General features: G+C 28.5%; 2 protein-coding genes across 2 annotated transcripts; both read right to left on the bottom strand.

The window, feature by feature from the left end:
* Nucleotides 1-150: 150 nt before the first annotated feature.
* LOC101267385 (NEP1-interacting protein-like 1) lies at nt 151-2798 on the bottom strand. The gene is made up of 5 exons (XM_004234473.5): nt 2423-2798; nt 1041-1219; nt 767-850; nt 520-690; nt 151-445 (listed from the first exon to the last, which is right to left on the bottom strand). The coding sequence occupies exons 1-5, from the start codon at nt 2589-2591 to the stop codon at nt 323-325; spliced, it is 726 nt and encodes a 241-aa protein (XP_004234521.1). The 5' UTR covers nt 2592-2798; the 3' UTR covers nt 151-322.
* Nucleotides 2799-8882: 6084 nt separating this feature from the next.
* Nucleotides 8883-14726, bottom strand: LOC101267095 (probable prolyl 4-hydroxylase 10). The gene is made up of 8 exons (XM_004234472.5): nt 14324-14726; nt 13975-14059; nt 11858-11955; nt 11695-11792; nt 10783-10912; nt 10515-10702; nt 10227-10313; nt 8883-9140 (listed from the first exon to the last, which is right to left on the bottom strand). The coding sequence occupies exons 1-7, from the start codon at nt 14518-14520 to the stop codon at nt 10240-10242; spliced, it is 870 nt and encodes a 289-aa protein (XP_004234520.1). The 5' UTR covers nt 14521-14726; the 3' UTR covers nt 8883-9140; nt 10227-10239.
* Between the last annotated feature and the right edge of the window lie 3839 nt (nt 14727-18565).

Below are 18565 nucleotides of genomic sequence, written 5' to 3'. Positions count from 1 at the left end.
AACACAAGTATTTTGCTTGTTTGTGGTATAGTTTTTTTTTTTTTTTTTTTGCTTGGTGAATACTGATCAATGTTGAATTCTCTGGTGAAATCTCCCTTTTATATTTATGTTAATTACCAACTATGTTGTTCGGTTTCTTCAAAAATCATGAACCGGTGCAATGAGCACTATAATAGCTCAAAATTCTTTCTACAATGACCATACTGGATTACATAGGCTTCTCTATGATATGACAAACATAGAGGGTGAACCCTTATCAGTAAGTATGAAAAAAACTAAAATAACCTTACAACTAACTATATACTGAGTAGAACCAAACCACCTATAGATCCCGTCTGCACAATGGACAGGAGCCATGTCTCAACAACCATGTATCGATGCATGGTAGGTGAAACATGTGATGACATTGTGGCAAACATCTAACAGTTTCCGCGAGTTGAAAGTCCTGGATCACATCAGTCAATCAGAATGATACATATAAACAGGAAGAAAACAAACTGTTGTTAAAACGAAATGTACCTGTAAGCAGACTGAACAAGAAACTCTCTCCCCTGTATCATCTACATTGTTACCATTGCTAATTACAACCTTTGCAATCTTCTCCACAAAATCTCCAGGCAAACCTTTTGCCCCACCTGTATCGAAAATGTTAGGTACCTCTTCATATGTAGTTTCTTCAACAGCTCCCATCTGATCAACGCGAAGAAAGTAAGTCAGCAAATGAAGAGAGTTTACAGTTGCTTATTCAAAAATGGTTACATGATACCTGATTTTGCACTGCACTAAGCATTGCTGGACCAATCCGCTCACGAACTAGTCTACCACTTAACAAGCTAGCTATTACATCAATCTGCACTAGTTCAAAAGTACATAACACATAGCTTGATCAGGAGATTGTTTGACCTCGGAGTTTAAGTTCTATGCACATAATTCTACTTATTAGTAACATGAAACCAAAGGTATATGATATGACATGCTATAACAAGTACTGATATAAGATGCAGTATCAATGAGAAAAAGGCGCTAGCTATGTTGCTTACCAAGTACAGAACACATCCAACTCCGGATTCATCAGAGTGCCATAGTATCAGAGATGACTCAAAGACCTCAAGAGAGAAAACAGCACCAGAAATGGCTCCAACCGCGGCACCTCTAATGAATCCACTTTCAGTTTCTTGACCTATCAAAGCTCCTGTCATTGCTCCTAACAATGTGCCCACTGCAACAAAAAAGAAAACGACTCCATTGTTACTTAAAAAGCAGTCACTTGTAACATTATCATCAGCTTCATTCCATAGGAAATGAGAGTCTCTACTTGCTTATGCCAAACTTTAGAATCTGTTTTTTCTTTCAGTCATATAACTATCTGCAATACGAGTTCGACTGAACCTAGCAACTTTGGTACAAACTGTGTCTTTGTCTTATGAAATCCATTCCATATATACAAATTAGTATAGTTTAGAACTCAATAACTTAAAAAGGCTAGAATCTCAAACTCATAAGCTTCAAATCCTGACTCTGCCTCGGGTTATTCGACTTTAGCTTATTAGCTCAAACGACAAACAAAGCATTTTGTATATCTCCTTTATGAATAGGTTTTATAGCCACACAAAACATTAAGACCACAAGTTCGAAAAATATAATGAGTTCAATGCTAAAACCTTAAATGGTTACACTCATAAAGCTAAAATTCTGAATACGTCTCTGATTTGACGCAAAATCAAAAATATCATACCCTAAATACAAGGTAAAAAAAACACAATCAACAAGATAGCTAGATTGGAAGTTGGAAGAGAAAAAGTCCAATAACCTTAGTATAACCCATGACACAAAATTTCGCTATAGATTTGAAGTTGAAACTCGAACTTCAAGTTGAGTTTGTACATACATTTTACTTTAAGAAAAAATTTGAACTTTTTTGAGTAAAAGTGAAATTTCTCCCAAAAAGATCTCGATAACAACAAAATATAGCCAATGTCATCCAACAAAATGTGAAGAATAGAGTGTACGCACACTCAGATAGTCCAGAGAAAAAACAGTTCAAAGCATTCCCACAAGCACAAACAATAACATGAGGTCTCAACTTCGAATCATCTTTGTCAACATAGTTTTATCTCCAATACGAAACTTTTCAAATTGAATTCAAATTTAATCGAATTTCAAAAATATCATAGTAAGAAACCCAAAAAAAAAATACTAACAGAACACAAACTCCAACAAAATTAAAGTAACAAAAAAACTACACAAATCCCAAAAAAGAGATCCACTCAAACAATAATCTACCTACAAATTTTCGAAATCTGATTCAAAATCTACGAAAACCCCTATTAAATAATCAAAACTCCTCCCAAAAGAAAAAGTCACAATTATTTAATACACAAAAAAAATTGTAAACAAGAATTGATAATAGTATGTAACCCACCTAATGCGAAGAAAAATGTGAAAATTGCAGAAAACACATTCCCAATAATAGTAGAAACAGCAAATCTGAAGAAATCTTTAGCTCTTTTAATCAAATCCATCATACAAAATGAAGAAAAAATTGATAATGAAGAAGAAAAAGCACTTCTTTGATATGTGTAAAGATCCATTTTTTTTTTATTTTCTTAATTTTTGCAAAGATTAAGTGAATTGTATAAGAAAACAGCTATAACACAATATAGTAATAAATTCAATGTAAATATAGTATTGTGTGTAGTTGTATATATAAAGAGAAAAAAGAAATTAAGAGGGTGATGTGAAGTTGAAAAGAAACCACAAAACCAAATAGCATTTATAGCTTTGTTTGACACTCACACAAAGAGAGTAATGAGAAAAAAAGAAATTTATATTTTTACTTTATCGATTCAATGTTTGGTATTTGTATTCGATGTTTGATATCGATATTGAGAAAAAATTAAATATAGATTCATCTCGAAAAGTTTTATACGAGGATATTAGGGGTACAGTGTTTTCTGATAAAAGTGTTTATACTTTGTTTTGTCGATTTTTTTAATTTCCTGTTTGCTGTTCGATAGCAATATTGAGAATAAATTGAATTTAAATTCAAGTCAAAAAATTTTATATTATGACGTTCGGGGTATAACATTTTCTTGTACAAGTGGTTTTAGTCAATTTTGTCCAATTCTTTTTATTTCTTATTTGGTGTTCGATATTTGATATGCAATAGACCAAGTTAATTTTAGGTTCATGTTAAAAAGGTTTATATCAGAATACAATGGGTATATATTTTTTCTAGTCGAAGTGTTTCTAGTCTGTTTTGTCAAACTTCTAAGATTTTTTGCCTTCAAACTATTCTTATTTTGGAAAAATAAGGTTTTTTATTAAGCTTTTTAAGGTTTTTTTTTTTTTAAAAAAAATATATTTTTTAAAAAATAAATAAATTTCAAAGGCATATTACATAAATATGTATATAAATTTGGTTTCAATTGAAATCGATGTTTTTCGATTTTAGATGTGTGTAAATAAACATTTAAATTTAATAATATTAAATAAGGTCATATGTAGCATAATACATGTAGGACGTCATATAGTATATCGTGTAGAATACAAATTGGCATTTAAAACACTAAGTGCAATGTATGTTCTTATTTGTTCAATTATATATAAGTTTAAGTGCATATTTATACACTTCTAAAATTGATGAATAAAAATTTCAGATAAGATAAAGTTAAAAAGTATATTTGTGCATTAGCCTTATTTTAAAACTCTAACCAAATATACATACTCGCTATTCAAATTCGAAATTTGTGATTAAAAATGAAAAAGTATACCTTACTACATCACACCATTGGTTTTTTGCAAAGCAATTTGAATAAATGGGAATTGTCTTTTTTTTTGACAAAAAAATTGAATCTTTGATTGAGGGTTTAAATTATACACCCAATTGAGGCAAGAAACTCACATGCTAAAACTTTCACTTTGTCTCTTTAGTTTCTTTCATTCTTCTCTTTTTTATAATGAATAATAAATATTTTTCACACTTGAGTAATACATTTTCACAAGTGTTTGGTACTATGTATTTAATAAGGGGTTGTAATTAATCTAAAATTATACTTTCAAATTAATTTAGTCCACAAAATAAATTTGTAATTCATGAGCCTTAGAAGGTCCATTATACATGTTTTATTTCTTTTTATAAAAAATGGATTCACTTAATTATAACACCACACATTTTGATGATTCAACCTAAATTTTTGCACACCTTTGGAATGAAAATGTTCAAACTCTTTTAGATTTATTTTATTTGTCATGTTTTATTTTTCATATCTTTTAAAAATAATAATTATAAAATTATTTTTATTTATTCATTGATCTCAATATAATACCACACATTTTTTCATAATGTTAATTTATCTTCATGACATTTATTGAGTAAGGGTAAAAATGAAGACTTATATTATTTCCAGATCAGTTTTACTTGTTTAGTGTTCACTTAGCATATTTCGAAAAAGCAATAAATAAAATGATTATTTTATTATATCATTTTTTGAATATAATTTAATGTTTTGAAAAATTAGTATTAGTGAATAAGAAAAAGAAAGAATGAATGTTCATATATGTAATTCTATTTTTAAGATAATCTTTTGTTTATAATACTCTCTACGTTCCTATTTACATTGTCGTCCTTATTAAATAGATCTTTCTTAATATTTGTCTGTTCACAAAAGTAATACATAAATGACACTATTTTTCTTATTTTACTTTTAAGAGTTTAATGTCTTGACCATATAAATTTGACTAACATAAAAAAAAAGAAAAACTAAGTAATTTTTTATTTTTATTTTCATCGATCAAATTAATTAATCGAAACATATTACTATTCATGTGCATTTATTGAAAATTGACTTCATATAACACTAAATAAGAGTATAATGACAAATTACCTAATTTCTTAAGAGACATGAAATAATATTTGTTAGTTCACAAAAACAATACATAAATGACACTATTTTCTTATTTTACTTTCGGAAAAGGGTCAAAATTGCCTTTGAACTATGTGAAATAGATCATTTATACACTTCGTTATATTTTGGGATCAAAAATGCCGCTGTTATTATCCTACGAGACCATATATACCCTCAAGAGTTAACACCCCATATTTTTATTGACTTGGTACGCCACGTGGGACTAATCATTCCACCTTAGCATAGCCAACTAGGACTTATTACAAAAGAAGAAATCGTCACAAAAAGTTTTAACATTAAATTCTAATTTTGTGTTTTTTTATTCATTATTTTTTTAAAAAAAAAACAAAAATGATATTGATTAAGTAGGAGTTTGAAGACAATGTATGTTTAATTTTTATGTTATATGTAAATGTATAAAATGTACAATGATACATTATATAGTATAGATGTGAATCAAGAAGTAATTTTCATGATTTTTCGTTATAATGTTGGGTGGTTTTAATATTAATATTGTAAGTTGTTTATTTTATAAAATTAGGTTTCAATCAAAAATTAATTATCAGATTTTTTTTGTTAAAAAAAAATAGGTTTTACTGTTAGTAGTCACTAAAAGTCATTCATAACCTTGCAATATTTTGAGATTTTTTGGTAACTTTGTCGCCACTAAAGATCAAGTTCTTTTGTAGAAAATCTTAGTTGGCAACACTTAGGTAGAGGGATTAGTCTCATCTGTCATGTCACATCACTAAACAATTGGGGTGTCAAATCTTGAGGGTACTTGTGGTCTCCTAGGATAACAACGGAGATATTCTTGATCCCAAAAAATGTAATAAAGATTATAAGTGATCTATTTCGCATAGTTTAGGAGCAATTTTTACCCTTTTCTGTTTTACTTTTAAAAGTTATTAGTTTTGAAAGTATAAATTTGATAATATAAGAAAAACTAAATAACTTCTTTATTTTCATCAATCAAATCAATTAATCGAAACATATTACTATTCATGTGCATTTACTAAAAATTGACTTCAAAATAATACTAAATAAAAGTACAATAATAAATTATCTAATTTCTTAAGAGACGTGAGATCTAAAATGACGATTGAGATTATAATATATTTTTTTTTCTTCCAATATTTATTTAGTTTAAAAGAGGAGACTTTGTAGATGTGGTTGGGTGAGAGTTGGATAGATGTCTGTGAACTTTATGACATAACTACTAGTGGCAAAGATATTTCTTTTTCATAAAGATGAAGGACAAAAGATTGTGTACTATGAACATTGGGATTGATGCATATTTATTATTTCCACTTGTCAAATAAATTTTAATATCCTAATTTTTGTTTATCTCAATTTATATAATATTCAAATTTTAAATATGTATTTTTTAGTTAATAGTAATACATTTTGATATATATAGAAATTTTTGACCTTGTATAATGATCTATTGTGTTACGTTAATAATTCTTTTTTTTTTTGAATTATTATCAAATAAATCAATATTTGTGATGGACATAAATTAAATTTGAAGATTGGCCTACTTCTATGCACTTTTACTTTTTCTTCATCCAAATCCACCCTACATTATTTGGGCGGTTTCATTAATTAACAAGAAGAAAAATATTCTAATTTGAATTAGTCTTTTGAATTTTATAAATTAGTATTTCTTTGTTTTGTGTAATTCAATTGTGGTACTTTGGTTATAGAATTGTTCTGCTATATTATATTTGTTGTTTTGTCTACTATCTATTGTCTTTTATACTTTCATTACATCTTTTTCTAGATTGTTTTTGTTTTGAATCGATGGACGATCGAAAATAGTCTTTCTACATAACAATTGAGGTAAAGATTATAAAATTTGTGTATACTCTAAACTTCTCGTAAGTGAATTTTTTAAGTTATTTTATAGGATTTTGGTAGTAAGTAAAAAGAATATCATTCTATGAATATTTATATGTAATTTTGCAAACAGGATGAGGGTGGAATAGGTTAGGAGCTTTGATGAAGATTTTGTAGCTAACCTACATTAGAGAAATGAATTAAAATACAAGAATTCTAATTAACTTATATTATAAAAATAGTTAATGGAGTAATACTTTTGATCCCTTAGTTATCACTAAATTCTAATTTTAACTTTTATATTTTGTACGTACACAAAAAAATATTATCCGAAAAGAATTTGTATATAACCTACATAAATATTATTGAATATGAGATATGGTGGTCGAGTAGTGAAGATAGAGCTACAACGTAGGGTGAAGTATTCAATTGGTCACAAGCTCGAAGATTTAAGATTTGACACCAATTGATTAAAAATAGACGTTCGATATTCGATTCAGTAGGTTCATAATTTTTTATTTCCATAGTTTAGTAATATATAATCAAAAGTATATATAAAATATCAAATTTTGAAAAAATTCAATATTATTACGATGATCAAACTTTAGTACGTTAATTTTCACAATTAACCCCAAAGTCTCACCTGCCAATTATATGTTTTAATTTTTTTTTAATTACTCCATTTATTATAAAGTCAATGCATGAACTATAAAGAAGGGTAGGTTAAACTAGAAAATTAGGTGAGGCGTTTGGTTAATTAAAGTAATTAAGATAATAACAAACGTGATATTACAATGGGCGATTAGAAACTGGTTTCGGCTAAACATGGGGCAAAAAATCTTTTTTAGATCATAGGTTACTTTTTTCCTACCGATTATAATTCGATTTTGAAATTGAAACGTAATATATTTATTTTTATGGTCAATAACAAAGCCAAAATTTTATGAAATACTTTGTCACGGGTCAGTCAGGTTGGTTTTAACCTTTGCAAGATAAAAATATCACATAATTTAAATATGAAACTCATAAAAATATAATGATTTATAGGGAGTTTAATTATTAGCTGTATTTATGATATCTTTCAACTATTGAGGTTAATTTATTTATTTTTTGAATCCGAAAAATTTTGTCATTGAAGTCAGAAACTAATTTTGATGAATTTAAATGACATGATATTTGTTTTTTTTAAGCCAATAGGAAAAAGAAATATTAAATGAAATAGTCAAAATATTAAAGCCAATTTATTTTTGGGCAAATTACAGAATTCACATACTTTATAATTCATCCGTTAAAAGTTTATAATTACAAAAATTCCTCAAAATGAATACAATAATATAAGTGTTGATACATTAATTTGATGTATGAGATACAGTAATCTAATGCGCGAGCTACATTTTATACATGATACACTAATCGATGTGTGAGATACACTAATTTGATGCGCAATCTGATGCGCGAGATACAATAATCTGATACGCAAGGTACAATTTATGCATGATACAGTAATCTGATGCGCGATATACATCAATATGATGCGCGAGAATGAGGAATTTTGAAAATTTATAATACTTACGGGGAATAATGATGATAAGTAAACTAAAAGATGAGATTTCCGTAATTAATCCATCATTTTAGTCAAAAACCTCCTATCCAAAAAGAAATGCATTTAGTTTCTCATTTTTATTTGTAACTATAAAATCATGACGACCCAACATTGACCTGTGAGTAACTCTAGGATAGTTAACTTAAATATAACATCGATCTGTCATAAATTACATTTCACAATCAAAATATATTTTCTTCTTTGTTCGTATCACTGAAATCATAACGATCCAACATGATTTGGAGTAATCAATCTACAAGAACATCCAAACTGAATATAGTATGAAGTCATATCAGTCTGTCTCACATCCATTGGCGGAGGTAGAAGCTCAGTTATGGGTTCGATCAAACTCACAAACTTTTGCTCAAACCATATATTCACGTCGAAATATTCATCAAATATACATATATCAAAGTCAGAACCTAGTTATTAGTACTTCAAGTCGTTCTAAAACTCAGAACTTGTAAAGTTGAAATCATGGCTCCGCCTGAGTCACATCTTGTTAACACTGAGTATGGAGTAAATACCAGATATTGTATAAAAAGCTATAATTCTCATTTCATATAAAAGCTTGTGCCGAGTGGATTTACTTTACTGTATTTACGATAACTCGATAAAATACAAAGAGAACCAAAACGAATAAGGAAGAACCAAAAGAAAAAGATGAAAATAGTACCATCTGAGTATAATAGGCTTGAGGTTGAAAGCTGGGATCTCCTAAAATTATAAGATTATAGCTTCTTTTGATACAAATAGTACAACAGCGAGGGCATCCAAACTCGAAAGTGGACCTGCATAAGTGATATCGTCATATATAAAGAACAGGATAAATCTACAAGATTAATCCACTAGAGATGACGAATCTGATGAACAGTTGATAGACAAGTTCACAAATTTTACACATGAATGATTCATCCATTTTCTACCACCTACCTTAGTTAGGAGAATACCTGAAACTGAATTTGGAAGGGTGGACAAGTAAACAAAGAAAGTGAAGTTGCAGGTGATCTCATGCGGTCATGCTAAATGTACACCAATATTCTTAAAAGGCAACTAAAATTTGTAATGTGCAACGAAATAGTGCTCTTAACAAACTAATAAAAAGAGCGTGCAGGGTACAGACTGATCAGCTGCTCTAGGTTTGGAGTATATATGTTCTAAATATTACTCGACACCACCTCAGACCTACTAACTCTAAAGGGGTTTCCAGAAACTTGGGAATCACATTCCTATTGTTATTCCCACGATATGAAGAGAATGATAAAACAGTTCTGTGTCACATACTAGAGGTTCAACTTTATCATAATTACTATTGAGGTAATTCTTGCCTTGGATTAAATGATCCTTTTCCTTATTATATATGCCAGAGTACGACCTCATCATACCCTTCATTGTAGGGACACCACTTCCTAAAAGTATTCATCTTCTGGCTCAAAGAGCGTATATTCTCACAAATGAAATCCAGGTAGTCTAATATCCTTAAAAATGAATTAACTGTTTGTCTGCAAGGAGCTAAATACTACATTTTTCTGAAAAAATGATCTTCTCCCTTAAGGGTGTATATACTCACAAACGAAGTCTACGTAGTATGTCCTTATAAATGAGTTTAATTTTGTCCGCAAAGAGCTAATCTAACATTTTTTTATCTTTAGGACTACTACTAGGAAACATAACTCAAGAACACATTCAAAGATTTGGATCATCACTTTCTAATAAATTTCTATAGCATAACTACAATAAGCATGAAGCCACATAAGTGCGAGGGTTCAAGAAGAAGAAACATATCTAAGACCATAGTGATTTTGCAAAACCTGGGCAACAGATTAGAAATGCATTAATTTGTATATATTCATCCTCATTAAAGGGGATATATTCACCTTTTGCTGTAGGTTAAATGTTGTATTCATGAACACGCATCCATTTCGTAGATGACCACTTGTTACCCTTAATCACAGCGCACCCACCTACAGCAAGACACAGATAATTGAACTTGCTTGTCGACAAACTTTGTGGTAGCCATGAGCTATGCTAAGTTGTACAGAAGTTGATACTTCATGTGCAATAAAATCATCAGATAACATGACAATATACTGTAGTTAAGCTTCATAAATCAATCAGCATCCCTTGTGAGAATTCAGAACTCACTCTTAATGAATATTACTCACCATGCAAGCTTGAAGGATCAAGAGTAGCATCAGGCTTCATGCTCCAGAAAAGCAAAGCATCACCCATCTTTGGTTTTACAGAGAGTCCACCTTTTCCACATTCAGATAGCTCATTCCACCAAGGAACCGCACTAAAGTTTCCCTGGGCAGCAGGAAATACAGTTTCTCCCCCTTCTTCAACATCTGATCTGTGGAGCAGCAAGAGATATTTGACAGAGTAACTAACTAAATACATAAATATAAACCTCACATAGGGAAAACCACTTACAAGTACATCAAAACCGTAGCAATGCGTTGACCACCATTTTGAGTATTAAACTCATCCGAAAAGTAATCATAGTGTGGCTCATACTTTTGACCCACTTCATAGTGGAGAATTTGAAGACCTTCACCATGCTCTATAGACAGAAGCAGAAACACCAATTACATGTGCATAACGGTAAGCATGTCAAATAGTTCGGTAGTTAAAGAAGAAATTTAGTAAGTTTAGCTGCGTCAAGAAAAACAAATATGCCTGTCTGGTTGAACCATGTATATAATATATGCCTCCTTTGAGATCCTTTTTTCCAAAAGAAAATCAGCCCTCAAATAAACAAAAGATTTTATGGTCTGTATAGGGAAGAGGAGTAATTTGAAGCAGTTATTGACGCCCAGATTCTTTTTGGAACTGGTCACTTTGTATGAGTTGTCGTATCCAGATTTTGCATTGCAGTATTTGAAAAGTACTAGTTTAAGTTTGCACATGTAATTAATTTCCTATTCATCCCCACCCACTAATCATGCAATTGAACTGAATCTCAGATCGGGATAAAGCTTCTCCTGAGAAAATGCATACAACTTCAATAGCCATCAATAAAAGCAAAATCATTTATAGGCTGAAAGAAACGACCCTTTCTGCAGAGGATCACAACAAGAATATTGCCCTGGAAAATAACAGCTGAGCAAACTGGAATTCCTAAGTAAAAGCAGACGCTATATGTGATTCATAGTGAGACGAAATAACCAGTTCCTACTCCATCACAAAAAGAGACAGGTGGTATCATTTTCTATATCAACATGTATGGAGTTTTTTCAAGGCCTATGTAAGATCGAGCATCATGCAAAATGCACACACCCAGAGTAATAGCAAATAACAGTGTAAATTCATAGAATCACACATTTTGGTATAAAATCAGCATACCTACGGGTATAAAGGTGAAATCTGCAATCCTTTTCTCTATGGTCCTGACTACTTTATCTTGTCCCCTGGAAAGAAATGTTCCCGAACTTGTTCGAACCCTGCCAGGGAGGTTTATTAGTTAAAGCAGTGACAATCGAGATGAACAAGCACACGAATTGCTTACCTGCTATCTGTACTCTTGCCAGTAGCACTATCAACGACAGTTGACTTCTTCATATGAGGCTTTCCAAGATTAATCAGATATTCACATTCTTCCTTTGACTGCCCAAAAAACAGGAAGGAAGTTTAGAATAGTGACTTTTCAGAAAGAGTTGATGCATTGGTCAACAGATCCAGTATTAGATATGCTCAAACGAGAACATTAGTAACGACTCCAAAGATACAAGAAAATGCATCAACCCACAAACCATTTATTTTTTCTCTTAAATCTATCCATTGTTAAAACTACTTCTATTCTATTTTAAATGGCACTTTTCCTCATTAGTTTGTTCCACGAAGAATGTCACACTTCTATATTGAGAAACAACTTAATTTCAAATTTCTCATATTTTTATAGCAAAAAAAATTCATAACATATTTCAGACCACAAGTTCTAAAGTTTTTTTCTTAAATTATATATCCAACCAAAACCGCTGCATAAATTGAAATGAAGGGAGTAATAAACTACACAAAGATTATGTTGTTCTGACATCTAGTTCTAAAGTTTTTCTTTGTTTCTTAAATTCTATACCCAACCAAATCGGCTACATAAATTGTGCTGACCCATCAGAAAGACAAAAAGCAAAATCCTGACTATCAATGTAGTGAATCTGAACTTTTTAGCAGGGTTTCTACATCATTTGCAATTTCCAATCAACAACAAAAGGAAACTTAAAAGAAAAAAAATCTGATTTGTTCTTCAGACTAGAGATATATTGTCCTTCAAAGCGTATTTTGGATATATTGTACTTCAAGGCGTATTTATGTTTCTTTCTTTCTAGAGAAACCACCATATAGCTGATAATGCATCTTTTCTTCCCCTTTTTTGGGTAAAGGTAAGAGTTATTGTCAAACAACAAACAGCAAAACATTAGCCATCAAATCACCAGGGAAATGCTACGATAGGGACACTAATATCAATATTGAATCAATATCGGCACTAGTTTCCTCAATATTATTGATGATTGCTGAAAACCAAGTTTAAGTGATCCACATGGTCTTGAATGACAGAGAAATGTATTTGGTTTCTCATAGTGGCACAGTGCAAAAGCAAATTGCATAGAGATACCAATGCTGATTAAAAGAAAGAAGAACGCAGGAATCAAGTGTTGCCATCGTTATGAAGTTATTTTGATTTTTTTTCATTTCATTACGTCAGTTGAGCTATCTATATTGATTTGTATCTTACCCAAATTCATAAGTAATGTGCCCTTCCCAAATTTGTGTAGTAAAAAAAATCAAATGCAAGAATTTCTCAAATCCTACACATGACAGTCTTCCTGACCATCACGAAAGAATATTACATTACCCTTATAGAAGTAGTATCCAATATCCATGAATGAATATCATGTCAATATAGTAATCTCAATCGAGCAAACCTGGGGTGCATTGAGTAAATAAAGACTGCAGTCTTGATTTCGAATAATCAAACATGCATCACAAAGCACATTGGCACTCCAAGACCTGTAATATAACTTATGGATTTGGAATCTGCCAGTAACTTTTGCTTAATTCATTAAATTTGTACAAAATATTTAATTGTGAACCCATTAAATAGCTATTGGGTTCGTAACAGTTAAAACCTGTAAACTTCAAATCTTGGTTCCACTTCTATGGGCACCTCCACCAGGTAAAATAGTTGGAAAATACCATCAAGACTAACTCCAAAAGGTATCAGTGCTCATTTCTTATGGAACTGCTATCCATCCACAATGCATTAAAATAAACCAGAAAAAAAAGTATCAAGAGACGACAACTCTTGATTCCCGTGAAATCACTTCAGCTCATTGACATAAACAAAGAAAAGTATCAAGCTTTGAACTTTTTTCGAGTCACTGAGTCATATGATCTATCTACATTGATAATGTATCTTATCAATAGAGTAATTTCCGTCGTGTGAACTTGAAGAGCATCAAGTAAATTATACGTCCATCATGAGTTCATATGGGGTGCTCCACTAGGTAAATAGTTGTGAAATCCCATCATGATCATCTCTGAAAGATGATACTACCCAACTATTCCTATACTGCTATTCATGCAAAATGTACTGAAATAAACCCAAAAAAAAATTAATGGAAGTACCAAGAAATTATGGTAGACGACAGCTCTTGGTTCCCATGAAATCACTTCAGCCCACTGATCTCCTCTTCCTCCATCATCATCTCGTCTGCAGCAAACAAAAAAATCCCATAAAAACTATCAGATCCCTATCAAATTCTGAAAATGAAAAAAGTAACCAGCAATCCTGAGCAGCTGTAGCCTTTTGATAATAGGTTTATTTTCTAAAATCTCAACAAATATTAGATTTAAACTCATAATTTTTAACATTAACAACGAATACAATGCTAAGAATCTTAAAAACTGAACCTATTAAATTCAAATTCTGGATCCATCTCTGCAAAAATAACCAAAAAAATACAATGAGAATCACCTTCCAGCAGCATTGTGAGCAATTGAGCTAAGATCATGTACTTTTCGCAATCCTCTAGAAGTGAAAGGAATCGAGAAAATTCCAAAAGCGAGAAGAATCAGCACGAAAAATGAAAACCCAATAAACACGGCAAAAATCAGCGTAGAGTTAGATGATTTTCGAGATAAACCTCGGAAATGCCTCCCTTTGACTGCCATTGTTGCTGAAAATTAAGCTCTGAAAAATCAAATTGGGAATTTATCAACCCTAAAATTGATTTGGGTACAAATCCGGAAAATTTTTGAGATACAGTAAACTCTTTGAGTAATTAATGTATAATTTTAATTTAATACGGAATCAATATATATATATACGCCTATGTGGCATGCCTCAACGAGGGAAAAAAAAAAATATATATATATATATATATTAAAATAGGGTTTTTTAGATTTATTTTTTTTACACAATAATATTATGGGTGTATATATATTGTTATTAATAAGTTACTTAATGAGCATTACACCTCCTAACCTTTTAATAATATATATAACACCTAACCTTTAATTTAATAATATAACTCCTAACCTTTCATATTCATAACCTTCAAAATATTTAATATATAAAAATTATAACTCCTAAATATTACACATATAACCCACTTTGAGACATTGCATGATGATCATTTTATTTTTATTTTCCTTATTCTTCATTTTTTGTTTCTTTGATTTGTTAATTTTTTTATCTTCTTTGATTTGATTTTTGCAGGAGAGGGATGTATGATTAAAAATGTTATATATTTTGCATAGTTTGATTTTGTGAGGTAAAATGATTTGACATGTCTAATTATCATAATCAAATTTGTTCTATTGTAATTATATATTTGATATTATTAGGTTAAATTGTTGATAATACAAATCATGATTCTTTTATAGAAAAAATAATTTGTTCATTTTCTTTTTTGCTTCTCTTTGCAGTTTTTTGAGATTTTTTTCTTATTCTTATAGTTTCTACCGACAATGATTATCTTTAATTACTTTGTAAATTTGAATAATTGAATTATGTTATATTGAAAACATGATCTTCTTTCCCCTCGTCAAATCATATATAACTAAATATTTTAAACATATTTACTTGATTAGTTAATTATAATTTTTTTTTAATTGTTATTATTGTAAGGATTGTAATTATGTTATGTTGAGAATGTGATCTTTTCCCTTCAAATCATATATAACTAAATATTTTAAATATTTTTGCTTGATTATAGTTAACATAATTTTATGTATGTTAGTTGGTATTATTGTTAGGATTGTTTATAGTTCTCCGGTTAAACCTCTGATGCAATAAGAGTTGATTGATTCCTTATCAGATTAATTAGTTAATTGAAAAACGTTAATATATCTTATTTCTAATTTCGTCTAACAATATCTTCCTCCTCACTAGCTATAAAAATGTTATACAAATACATAATAAATATAAGTAATATATCACGTCTCAATATAAAGTAAATAAAATACTAAATATTAAGTACAAATATTATATAGCTAAGAATCAAATAAATTGATTCCTCTTGTAATTTCATATCTCACAATCACATAACAATGATAGGGTAAAAATACATAATTTTAACGATGCATATTTATTATATTATTTATACATAGAAATTATTTATAGGCCAAATATTTCACAATTTTGAGAATTTAATCAACAAAAAATTAAATATTTTTTAATTTTATTTTAAAACATCCGTATGATTACTCTTTTTTTTTGATAATTTAAAAAAAATCTGTTCTTTTTGATTAACTTTTTATTTCTATGTCCCTTTCTAAATTTATTTTTAATTAATCTTTCTCTTAATAGATATTTCTCCTATAATATAAAATAAGAGAAAAAGTATATATTGTTCAAAATAATAGTAATTACTAAAAATAATGTTTATTATTAGAAGCATATTTGGAGACTTTTAATAATTTGAAATCTCTAAAATGAGGTAAAAAGAAAATATGTCATATAATAAAATAAATCATAAAAATGGTGGAGGATTTTACTAAAACATACTTTTGTATATTAAACAAATATGTAACTTTTTTTATATATTTTTCCTCTTATTTTTATATATTTATTTTTAATTTAATTTTTATCATAAACTCACACCTCTTCATCTTTCATTTCCTCTATACTTAATTAATACTTATTAGTAATACCTATAACTTCCAACTTTATACCTTCATAATCTCAAATTACTTAATGTTTAAATTCGTGACATCTTAAAAGCACATCAAAAAAATATTTTTAACCAAATATATTTATGTTTAGTTTAATTGTCCTCTACTTTAATCTTGTAATGCAAAATCTATCGATAAAGACTGATTTGTGTAATTATTTTTATTTCTAATAAGAATGATACATAATAAGATATATAAAAGAGAATAATTGATTTGTTTTTTTGCATGAAATTATAGCAAGATCATTACTAAAAGTAAGACAAAAACAATTCTTGAAAATATTAAAATGTATTTGTAGATACGCTTAGCGGCGGGAGATAATCAAAATTATTATGAAGTTATTTTTAAATTTTAAATAAAATATAAATCATGAAAAATATAATAAAAATTAATTAAAAGAATTCATTTAAACATTTTGCTTAAATTAATAAAAAGCTAAAGACAACCTAATTTGATTATGTTAAGATACGATGCTAATTGTTATCAAGACAATTGGCTGAATCCCGTGAAACCATTTGTGTTTGTGTTTTCTTAATGGAATTAAATAAGCAAAGACTAAAAAAATAAAAAATAAAAAAGGAAGACTAAAAAATAGCGTTGAAATAAATTTAAAAGAAAACGTAGAATTATAGAAGAGAATTCATTAAGGAAAAAAATACTACAAATAATCATTTCAATTATACTTATTACTTAACCATTCATCCTCCATTATAATGATTCTAAAAATTTACTTAGCTTTTCCTCCTACACTTTAATTATATGAAAATATTATTTATCGTCAATAATTATAAATTTCATATTATTTGTGAACAGTTTTTCTATGTTTACTTTATTTATAATTTCAAGAGTCTAATTATAAGTTTTTATTAGATATATAAGTTTTTTTTTTAATCTTAACAGAAAACCTTTTATCATTCATTTATAGTTGTTCATTTATTACTTATTTTATTACGCGTTTTAACAATAATATATTATTTTTATGTTAATTCTCTATCACTAAAAAAAATTTTACCGAATTAAAATCATGTATCACACATTTCCTTCCAAAGAATCAAATATATAGAGAGAAAACATTAATTTTAATATATACATATTGAAGTACTTTTTTAAGTCTTCAAATTATATATAGCTTATCTATTACAAATAATTTTTCATATTTCTAAGTCTGTTTTTGAATTTATTACTATTTTATTTCTTTTGATATTTTTTAAAAAATTTAAAAGACTAAAAATCTCACTTTAAATTTTTAACAAAACATCAAAGTTAACCATATTTAATTTTGAGAACTCATTCAAATGGATAATAAAGTCATAAATTCTTAATTATATATTATAACTAACATAAAAGAATAGTAACTATTAGACCAAAAAAATATAGGTATTTGACTGTACTGCTAATTTAAGGTATTTATTTTTTGTTAAAATTAATTCATGAATTGAGTTGAAATTACAAAGCTAAATGATAAAATTTATTAGCTAATCTATTTGGATTTAAAAATTAAATAAAAATGAAAACTTTTATACACCGCGCATAGCGCGGCTAAATTTACTAGTATATATAAAAATGAGGATTTTCATTCTGCCTATGTGGCATGCCTCAATGATCTAGAAAAATATTTTTCTATTTTAAAAAAAATTAGGGCCTATTAAATTATTTCTTACACAATAATATTATGTGTATATATATTTTATTATTAATTAGTTGTTTAGTGAGAATCACACCTTCTTTAAATTAAGGAATTCCAAAAGACTGCCATATTGCCTCAAACGTAAAAAATTATTTTTATAATATTTTTTTCCTAATGTCCGTTTTCTACCTATTATTTTTAAGTTTATATTTATTATAATTTTTTTAGTTTTTATTATTATTAATATACCTTCTATTTTTATTATTTTTTAAAAATAAAAAAAATTATATATATAACAAAGCTAAATAAAAAATTAGGTGATGTGGCAAATCTCAATCTCAATGGCCACCATTCATATTTATCTTTTTTTTTTTTAAATTTAAAAATTTATTATTTATTTGTATGCTAGGTTAA

This window comes from Solanum lycopersicum, chromosome 3 (genome assembly GCF_036512215.1).
Source record: "Solanum lycopersicum chromosome 3, SLM_r2.1".
In the NCBI taxonomy this organism is placed as follows: Eukaryota; Viridiplantae; Streptophyta; class Magnoliopsida; order Solanales; family Solanaceae; genus Solanum; species Solanum lycopersicum.
This window is presented reverse-complemented; position numbering and strand designations above follow the sequence as displayed.